We start from the raw sequence: 11,163 nt of genomic DNA, 5'->3' as shown, positions 1-11,163 counted from the left end.
AAAAAATATATTGATTTAAAGTTTTGTTATTTTAAATGAAAAAAATAAAAATAGCAAAGATAATTTATTGGATTCTTAATATCTATTTGTTAAGATCAATTTTCAATCAAAAGTTTTATTTTTTATTTATTTAATTAAAAATTTTATCGTTTTTATAATTGAATGATATTTTATATTGCGTTTGAGTCATTACTTTTGTTACATATATATACTGAGACATTGAGAAGATGGTATAATAGATAGTCACACTTGTAAGACAAACACACACTTGTTAGGTGTACAGGCAAGGTGATCAATCTGTGGTCAGCGAAGCGTATTATATTGCACTATATATGAACATGCTACACATCCATATCATCTATTTTCGATGATGATATGATATAACAAAAATAAATATATATTCAATCATCTGATACTTTTAAAAAATATAAAATAACAAGTTTATCTTTTAAAAAATTTCATAGATTGTTTAATTATTTTTTAAAATTTAATTCTTAATTTTGCGACTCAATACTATTATTTTTATTTTTATATTTATTTAATTTTCAAGTTCAAATTTTTATGTATATATTTATTTTTTTTGTTTTTTTTTCAGATTTTGTACAGTACTTCCGCAAGTTCGATTTATTTCTTTTGAATTTTTTATAACTTTGCTAACATCAGGAAAAAAAAGTCTTCAAATATTTGATGGAAAAGTTTACGTTTGAATTATTTTGTTGATTTCGTCAATGCGAGGTAAGATTTTATATTAATGCTTCTTTCATAAGGCTTTTATATTTTTTCAAAATCAATAATTAATTTTGAGTGATGTATATTTTAATTATGGAAACTTTAATATGGAAAAAATATTATTTTTTCATTAGCATTGTTTTAAAATTAAAAAACAACGAATTTTTATATTATAATTTATCGTAATTTAATTTTTGTTTTGTTTATTTTTCAGTGATTTTACCAATTGGTCATCGCAAAATTATTTAAAAAATCTTTGTTGTCCATAAAAACCGAAAGTTTCTGGTTTTGACTTATTCTGGGATAACGATGGCGATAAATACGAAAATTCATGTATGGAAATTCAGAGGAGGGTCAGCAATTATCTCGGGACTTTCAAGTAGGTCGTTGATTCGTGGGACGAAAATTACGAGAGTACGTAAATTATTGAACAGTTTGCAACCAAAATGTGGAGAGAATGAGAGAACTGAACTGAAAAGTTAATTAATTAAAAGCTAAACTAATAGGCAAGTTTAGAGAAAGAATTTTTCAAAAGGTACCTCAACAAACAAGCTATGAAAAAAAAAAAAAAAAAATTAACAAAGTTATAATATGATAGTTACTAACTACTAATTAGGTGAAGAAAAAAAAACCTTTGTTATGTTGAATCTTTTCACTATGATGACGTACATCATGTTTCGTGACATTTGCAATTTTCTTGATCATTTTCATGAGAAAATAAAGCATATAACATAGTAAATATGAAATATTATACTAAAAGAGAAGAAAATTAAAAAACCTAATGAGTGTACGTTCTGGTGTTTAAACGATAGTATAGAGAGTTTAATGAGTAAGCTTCAGCAATGGCTAACTCAATATTCTCCAACTAATTTTCCTATGAATTATTAATTGTTCATGTTTAACGACAAGCTGTCATTTCAAAGTAAAAATCACTAATAAAATTTAGTCAACAGCTTACTGTTTATAGCAAGATGATTCATATGATGACGAAAAATTTTAAATACTTTTGTAGTTGAGCTTCAAGTACTAATGCTTTATTTAATTTATTTTTTTATATTAAGAAATATATTGTTTATATAGATAAATTGTTAAAGTAAGTAGTATCTATTTACGATGATTGTAAAAGATGATAGTTGCCAACAGAACAAACAATAGACAAACTGTGATAGTCAATGATCAACGATGGATGAACGACAAGTGTTGATGAACACAATGATATATCTCAACAAATATGAACAATTGAATTTGCGAATGTATTGCGATTTGTCAACGATTACTTGATGGAACAAGTATTTTTAAAACAAGTTGCATTTTATAAATGCTATGAATGATACTTAAATATATAGGTAGATTAGGTATAGTATGTTTAAGTAAATAAAAAGACATTTGTAATTTATGTAATAAAAAATATGTATGCTTGGGTGCGGCAGTGAGTATAACAACTGGTGGGATGATGTAGTTTTTAGACAACATCACCTCATCAAGGGATAGCATATGCGAGTGAGAACGTCGGCCATTATTTGTTTTTTTTGATGGTTTGGTAAGTTGTAAATATATATATATAAATGTATAAAAAAAAAACGAAGTCGTGATGAGATAGTAAGGCTGTTGGCCAACGTTGGATGTTCAATGAAGTAGAACAGATCCCAGTTGGTCCCGCAGACGATTGATGGTATTTTTATGTTTTTCTTTTTTTTTTCTAATAATGGATGGTGAATTGATTGAAGTCTTTGTTAGCCCATTTACTGATTCAACTTTTGCGGTCAACTATTGATGTGATAAATTGGCTAAATGATGATACTACGTTGAATCAATAATTCTCAATGACTTTTGGACTGACTTGACTCACTACTTGACTGACTGTCCAACTGATAACTCCTTAATTGCCATGGCTTCGATTGTTTTTATGATGATATAATAATAATACGAAGCTCTGGATAAGTAGAAGACGTTGCACGCGCTGAGGATATGTTGATCGGTATGGCCATGATAAAAGTTTTGCCGCCGTCGCCGAACCGAGATTGCTGGATTCATGGACTAAATTAGTATTTGCCATAACCTCCTGGGATGATAGCTCCGTGGGAGCCAAGACCAGCGTGGATGGCACCTGATGGTCCGTTAATCACAGCAACTCCGGCATCGTGTCCACCAATACCACCGGCAATACCTGGACCTCCTCCAATAACAGCGATTGCACCAGCACCTGCAAAACCGTTGTATCCTATTAGAAATAATATAAAGGTTACAGAATTTTGATTGTTGATTTGATTTAATGAATCATGATAATGATGATGGTGATGATGATGAAGATGTTGTGTTCCGATTGATGAGTGGCGTCCAACCAATACTAACCATAGGCACCACCTGGAGCAGCAGCAGCAGCTGAGCCGGAGCTACCATCATCACCGTTGATTCCACCGGATCCGGCGTAGAAAGCAACTCCACCGTAGCTTGGTCCAACAAGGTTAGCAGTAGCTTGGCTTGGTCCTACAAGGGTAGCAGTTCCTTGGCTTGGTCCAACAAGGGTTGATGGTCCAGCAGCTGGTCCAACAAGGCTGTTGATAAATTAAAATTGTTGATTAATAATTTGTCAAATGATATAATTAACAAAATAATTAATAGATATTCAATTTGAATGATGTTTACCTGGTTGGTCCGGTACGTGGTCCTCCAATGGATTTTGCTCCTTCCTACAATGTTGAATTAAGAGATGATTAATAATAATTCAAGATATAAAAAAATATAAGAAAAATTGTCTATTGTGTAATGTTGTTTGACATACTTGTGGTCCAGCACTGTCATATGGTCCTGATTGTGGTCCTACGTTGGCTTTTGGTCCTTCTGCTGGTCCAATGTCTGATCTTCCACCAGTAACTCCTCCAGAGACAATTTGTTGTACTCCAGCAGCGCCGGCAGCAGAGGCTGCACCAGCGGCATAGCTAGCACCAAGACCACCTGATCCCAAGCTGGATGCACCACCTTGGAGGGATGCAGCGGTACCAGCTCCAGCGGCAAGACCACCGCTGAAACCTGCACCACCGTGACCACCAAGTGAGTAGCCACTTGAGTAGCCACCATATCCTCCGTGGGCGATTCCAGCACGGGCTGCTGCGACTGCCAAGCAAGCGAATACGATCTAAAAGTAAAAATAAATAATAAAAATTCATTAGTAAATATAAAATAATATAATTTCTTTGTGAAGAGAAATTTTTTTTTTTTTTTCATTTTAATATGAATGAATAATTCCAAGTATGAAAAACAATGCTTTTAAATGCAACACTAGAGTACTGAGATTATAGGCTTGAGTGTCGACAAAGTCGTGAGTTTACTCGCGCTATATACTCTCTCAGGAAGTATTAACTGTTTTGTGTAAGGCTTTCACTTTCAATGCACGTTGCAATAATACCAGGAACATTGGGTGTGCACAGTATCCAAGATGATAGTATATAGCTATGACAACTTACAAGTTAATTTCATTTTTATTTTGTATTTTTATGATTATTGTTTTCTTTTTTTTAAATAAAAAAAATAACTTGTTGTGTTGTTTGGCTAGATAAATGAGACAGTGTATTATTGAAAAAAAAAAAAAAAAAACTGTTAAACTTTTCACAATTGATTGCAATATTTGTTAAGTGTTTTCCATATTTGTATGTATTTATCTAAAAGTTCAAATGCGAAATTACTGTTGAATTTAACTGCCAGAGTTATGTCATAAAATAGAAGTAATGAGCGTTCTGTTTAAGTACCGGTAAAAATTTATACAACAAGAGTCTTCGAGCAACAATGATGTAACGTTTCCTAATTGGAGTGATAGTGCAAGCCAATTGCAGTTTTTACTTTTTTTTTTTTATTTCTCAGACTAAACAACATTTTGCGACTTGGTAGTTAAATGTTTTATTTTTTTCAATAGGTGCCATATTTGGCTGAAAATTTTTCCCGGTAAAATATTGCGTTAGGTAATTAAGAGAAAAAGTATATTTTTACAGTAAAAGTGATTTGAAATTTAACTATATACAAATTTGGATTTAATTAAATTGAACAAAAATATTTTTAAGGGTTTTTGTGCTTTAAAAAACAATAATGAATAATTTTTAAATTTAATAATTTTAAAAATAAGCTTTCACGTTTTATCGTTGATAATTTTTTATAATTTATTATGATAATGAAATGCATTTAAATGATATATTTTTTAGTTTAGCAAACCGGTTTTATACTGATTCTATTTTTTTTAATTTCTATCCAAGATATAACTATTTATTTTCTTATGAATGAATTTAAACTCTTGAATGCAATATTAAAAATTTTCAAAGTTAAAAATGCCAACTAATTAAAAACTTGGTAATAAAAAATTTTGAATATATATAAAAAAGACAATATAAATTATATAAAAAATAATTGATAATTTAAAATAAATGTATTGAATATTGATGTATGAGACTTGTACCACCCCGTTATACTCACAAAGGCCTTCATGGTTGCTGTGTGTATGGTGGGTTGATAGTCCAGTGAATGACTGACTTGGGTTGGGTTTGCGGTGCTTATATACTCAAAACTCAACTACTCTTGCCACGCTCCACAATCACCATCCTTTCGAAAGCCGTGCGCCTCCACCCTCTCTCTCCCCTCCTGCTTGCGAAAAAAAGAAAAACTATGATCCTCGATAGTTTGTCCGATGGTCGGCAACAGCAAGTATATAGATACAAGATCAGTACGTATGAAGAAAAAGAAAAAGATGAAATATATATAAATTATAAATAAAAGATAAAGATAGTAAAAAAGAAGTGCAATGATAAGGAGAGGAACGGGACAGGGTGGCCAGTGTAGGTAGGCAATACCCACCACTAGTTTTTCATTTTTATTTTTATATACATATTTTATACAACATCACATTTGCTCTCGTATATCTAGTTTATGTATAATATTTATTTTCTTTATTTATCACAGTATATTAATAATTATTTTTCTCTTATATATATATTTTTAAATATATCTTCCCTTCTTACCGTTTCTCTCTTAGCCATAGATGTCAAACGACAGCCGCAACCCAGAAGCATCGTACCAAGTGCAACATAGACACCGGGTTAAACTGGTCACCCATACAATTTACAAATATATCATACATATATTATTTTTTTTAAATGTATATGTCTACATTAAACATTAAACTATAGATTTTGCGGGTGTGGTGAGAAATAGCCTAGAGTTAAAAATATATATATATATATATTTAAACGCTCTTTCATCAATTTAATTCCCATCGTGTATAATTTTTTATTTTATCAAAAAAAATATTTAATTTATTTATTGATTCATTGTCTTTTTTAATTTAAACAACGCAACAATACATACATATTTTTTATAATGTCTTTTTATTTAATTAGTAATGGAAAATAAAAATATGTTAATAAGAAAATATTTATAGAAAATTTAAGGTCTCTTTTTGCAGCAGTATATTTAAAATATTATTGTGGGTTGTTGAGTTATCTTTGAGGTTTTTTTTTTCCTTAAGATTATAAAGGTGTTGTCACGAAGATATTTTGTGTTATCAGTTTGAATTTATTAGTTGGTAAAAGACCTATTGGTAGGGTGAATAAGGGGACACTAGATGCTGGGTCATATATGGGAAATAAAATGACTTTTAGAGATATGAGAATTTTGTTGGAGGATTTTTTATTTTAGCGTCTTTTTTAGGAATCCGTAGTACACATTGGTAAGGAAGTACAACACCGTAACTTTGGATAACATTGGAAGCAGTTTCGAATTTTCTTTTTGGATGAATTACGTTTTTTTTTTTTTTTCCCTTATAACTCAATGGTGGAAAGAAAAGATTAGTAAAGACGTTGGTGCCAATTAAATTACTGGGAGTATTAATGTGTGTTCTGGCTAACCAATGTTTGATCTATATTTTTGTCCCTCGAGTTTTCAAGTGTGATTAATCGATGGCTTTTTTTTTTCCTCTTGACATGAAACACACATCAAGATCTCTTTTTTCTTCAGTTATTTTTTTTTATTATTTTTATTATTATTTATTTTTTTTTTTTCTTATTTATGAGGGTGAAGTAGTTGACGATAAAACAGTTGACAGTATACCTTCAACATCATCGTGTACATAATACTGAGTATAACAATGTTAAAAAAAGAAAAAAAAATCTATTTTATTTTTATTTTCAAATAGATTGGCTCACTGTCAGACCCAAAGCCATTATCTCAACCTACTAATTTCAGTAGCTGATTGCCAGGGGGTTACATTCTCACAGCAAAAGTGGTAATTTAAATTACTCAAACTCAAATTGTGATCTAGTTTTTTTATTATTCTTATTTATCAATTTTTTTTTTTTTTTTTCAAAAGCTAATTTATTCTTTTAAACATGTATATATTTATTTTAATTTTTTATCCATTTATTTTATCATTTATAATTTAGTAAATTATTAACTTGTCTAGTTAGTTTTATTTTTTTTTCAAATAGAGTGCTATATTTCTGACGCAATATATTCTAAACACCAGAAATCATTAAAAATAAAAAATATAAAAAAATCAGTACAACCCTAATATGTAAACTAATATCTACTTTTTTTTTTTTTTTTTGGTTGACGTTTAGTTGAGTTACTTGTGCATGTAGACATAGTTTTTTTTTTTATTTTTAATGTCGATCATATCGATGAAAAGTGAAAGCCATTATTGGAGATAAATGATAAATGTAAAAATAATAATAAAATAAATAAAATAGAAATAAAAATTGTTAAGTTAAGTAAAAAATAAAAAAAAGTAAAATTATAGTTGTCCAATAGAGTGTACGAATGGGCATAATGGGGCTCTGGTTACAGAGAGCACATGGTTCGCGAATCTTTTTAACTCGGCCCTGACCGGTTTCAATAAAAGTATATATAAGTTAGCATGTCTGGACACAGAGTCTTTCATTCGCTTCTATTCCAAAGAGCTGAAAGCAGTTGATCTATACATACAGTTATCAAATATATATATATATATATATTTATTTAAAAAAAAAAAAAAATTCAAATTTCTTTTTCGTTTTTTATTATTTGCGCTATCATAATTGGAAACGGGTTAAATAAAAGCACTCGTTACTTGCTTTTTTTTTTTTTTTTCGCCACAAAGATATTTATCACTTTTATTTTTTTTTCTTTCGTTTAATTTTTACTATCATTTATTTTTTAAAAATGTTTTTTTTTTTTTTCATTTTTATTTTTCTTTTTCGTTGTCATCTCTTCACCACCACGTAGATAAACTTAAATCCATACTTTATACTTGTTATATAAATTAAAACGACTTCTGATAACTACCGGTTTGTAGATGGAATTTTTTTTTTTTTTTTATTATAGTCAATTTCTGCTTTGAAAAAATAAAAAAAATAAATAACCTTATCGTTATACGATTCTATATTGCTCCAGTTTTTCTTCCTGCTTATAATAAAATTTCTGGTTTTCTAGTCCAGTTTATACATTTTTATTTTGTCGTTTCATCTTTTTTTTTAATTTTTTTGTCAATGTGTCAAACTAGTAATCATTTTAGATTATCGACATTTTAATTTTTACAGACATAAATTTTTATTTTATTTTAAATCATTAATTTTAATATACGAGGTTTTGCAATTTTTTTTTTATGGTTTATTTTCAAAAAAAAAAAAATTTACAACATGAAATCGTGATTTAAGGAGGGGCAATTGCTATAAACGTCAATGACTGGTGACTGATAATAATTTTAACTTAATGATATATTCAATTGGTGATTTTAAAACTGCAACATGAACAGTCGGACTTTTATAGGGAAAGTTTAAATAATTTTTTGCTAAGCAATTGATTTTTAAGGGTCGCGTAAAAAGTCAAACAGCATAAAGACTCAATAAATAAATTTAGAAACCCTTGTTAAATTAGAGAGCAAGTATAGTTTAAAAAAATATATAGATAATGTCAATCCAAGTGCACTTTCTACATTACGTGAGGACAATTTCCATGTAAACTAATCGGCAGTGACAATTTAGGTGAAAAAAAAAAAAAATACATATAACTTGACTAGCTTACAGTTAAACTAGATAATAATATAATAAAAAAAAAAAAAGAAATAATAATAATTAATAGTCAAGAAAGTTGAATGAAGAAAAAATGTTTAAAATAATATTATAGTAATTATTATAAATAATTTTAAAATTCATAGAATTGTGGTTTTAAATTTCAAAGTTGTTTAAAACTGTATGCCATAAGCCAATGACACTTTGTGGCTATTTTTTTTTAAATTTTTATTTATTAATGATGAGATAAATGCTTGGTCAAGGCTAATACATCTTCTCCGTTATCCTTGAATATTACTTTCCTTCACCAGCAAACTAATGCACATACACACATTGCAATTACTTTCAAATCAACATTCAGTGTTGTTGAATTTAACACTGATAATGCTGATAAGAAATACACGCTTTATAATTTTTAGCATTTTTTATTTTAAACGCGATTAGAAAATATTGAATGAAAAACAAAAAAAAAAAGTAATTGATATATATTCTTTATCAAAACTAGAAAGTAGCGCAAATATATTCACAAGGAAATGTGTTTCTAATTTTTCCTCGTTTTTTTTTCATTATATTTATTTATTATAATTTTATTGTTTTTATTACTATAATATTTTTCATTGATTTTATTTTATTATTACATTTTTTTTAAAAGTGTCGATTGGTATGTAGACACTGTAATTATATTGCATGTTGTGGAGTTTACATGCGGGGATACCAACGGTAGAAATAAGGAAATAATTTTCGAGACTATTCAAAAGCATCAAGGTTGCGCAAGTCATTTATAAAAGTAAAATACTTGAAGCATTAAATACTCACTTGATTAAAAAATATTATAATAATAAAAAATATAAAAGTTTTTGTCATTTAAAATTTAAATATTGTTTGCTTATCTTCCAGTAAAAAAAAAAAATACTAACGCAAAATAAGAAAGAATAGAAAAAAAGTGATGAAAAAGGATAAAAAATTAAAAATTGGAAAATAAAATGAGGTGCTCAGTCAAGTGGAAAAAAAATTGGCGAATTCAAGGCTGTCGAATTGATCTGATATTCGATACGCTGCGTCTGTGCCAAAAGCGTTTTTCATCGATTCTATATATGTAAAGAAAAACGCAAGTAAGGGGTGAAATTAAATCCCTTGAAAAAAAAAAAATATATATTTCATACGTGTGAAAACGAGAAAAAAAAAATAAATAAATAAAAAAAATAACGTCTATAAAAGCCAAGCCTCAGACTAAATTCGTCTTTGATCCAATTTTTATCTCTTTATGTAAGAACAATGATGTGAAAATGGAAATTCATGAAAGTCAGTTGTATATAGATATAAAAAATAAAAAATATAATATACATTTATCTATTTTTTATTCTTTGTTGTATCATCAATTTTATATTTTTTATTTTACATGTTGTAAAAATTTTAAAATATTTATTTTGATTTTTGTCGAGGTATATTTATACTCTTCAAAATAACTAGCTTCTTATTAAAAAGCCCACATAGTTAAATGCAAATTGTGTAATTTTATACGTATATACTCGTTATTTTATATAAAAACTGTAGACTATGATATGTAATTTTTTACAATGTAAAATTTTCCATGTTCATGACAGCTCACAGAAATTCTGTTGAAATAGGAAAAAAAAAAAAGATAATATTTTTTTTCTCATTGCATATATAAAATTAATTTTATTATTTTTTTTTTTCATATGTCTACAAAACACTTGTCAAGATAAGAAAAACAAAATGAAAAAAAAAAATACATTTATCATACTATTGTCTTGACATTTTTCCAGAAACTTGTATCGATTTATTCGACATCACTCAGTGTGTACATATACCAATAGTGCACATTTTCATAGCTGAATTGAAACTGCAAAATCAGCGGAAAATTGTGCGAACTGGGTCAGTGAATTCATCAAGCCATTTAATTTGCTTTATTTTGCCAAAAAATAAAAAATAAAATTCAATGAAAAACAATAAAAAATAAAACTTTTTCAAATTGGTAGACTAAAATTTTCTTTTCTCATTTCTTTAAATCTATTTTGTTTTAAATTTTACTATTTTTGTAATTGTCATAATTATTATTTAAATTTAAATTTTTTATATCAAGAACAAGTCGTTAAATATGCATCAATTTAAAAATTATTTTTTCAATATTGCCAGTCAATTATCGGATTTTCTATCGTTTGCATACGATATGATGAGTAAAAAAAAAAAAAGTACAAAAATTCAAATGTAAATTTGACAGTTGAAAAAAAAAAGCAAAAATTAAATTTGATAATTATTAAAACCTACTGTACTGTGTAATTTATTAATTCAAAAAAAAAAAAAAAAAAAAAACGATACCGTTTAAATATTCTAAAGCCTTTTTTTTTAAAACCAGTAATTGAAAAAAATTAAATGCAAATGACAC

At 27.7% G+C, this 11,163-nt stretch overlaps 1 protein-coding gene and 1 long non-coding RNA gene across 3 annotated transcripts; one reads left to right on the top strand and one right to left on the bottom strand.

Annotated features, from left to right (window-relative positions):
- The first annotated feature begins 506 nt into the window (after window positions 1–506).
- Window positions 507–2,466, top strand: LOC122854448. The gene is made up of 2 exons (XR_006373962.1): window positions 507–735; window positions 944–2,466. It is a non-coding gene; the product is annotated as an uncharacterized LOC122854448 (long non-coding RNA).
- Window positions 2,122–5,323, bottom strand: LOC122854445 (spidroin-1-like). 2 transcript variants are annotated; one of them, XM_044155097.1, is made up of 5 exons: window positions 5,191–5,323; window positions 3,512–3,865; window positions 3,376–3,419; window positions 3,082–3,284; window positions 2,122–2,950 (listed from the first exon to the last, which is right to left on the bottom strand). In XM_044155097.1, exons 1-5 carry the CDS (start codon window positions 5,200–5,202, stop codon window positions 2,772–2,774), a joined length of 792 nt encoding a protein of 263 aa, XP_044011032.1. In that variant the 5' UTR covers window positions 5,203–5,323; the 3' UTR covers window positions 2,122–2,771. The 2 variants fall into 2 exon arrangements, with proteins under 2 accessions (XP_044011032.1, XP_044011033.1); XM_044155098.1 differs by having other exon boundaries at window positions 2,122–2,932; window positions 5,191–5,322.
- Window positions 5,324–11,163: the final 5,840 nt, after the last annotated feature.

This window comes from Aphidius gifuensis, linkage group LG4 (assembly GCF_014905175.1).
Source record: "Aphidius gifuensis isolate YNYX2018 linkage group LG4, ASM1490517v1, whole genome shotgun sequence".
In the NCBI taxonomy this organism is placed as follows: domain Eukaryota; kingdom Metazoa; phylum Arthropoda; class Insecta; order Hymenoptera; family Braconidae; genus Aphidius; species Aphidius gifuensis.
Note: the sequence above shows the minus strand (reverse complement) of the source record. Positions and strands in the feature narration are given on the sequence as shown.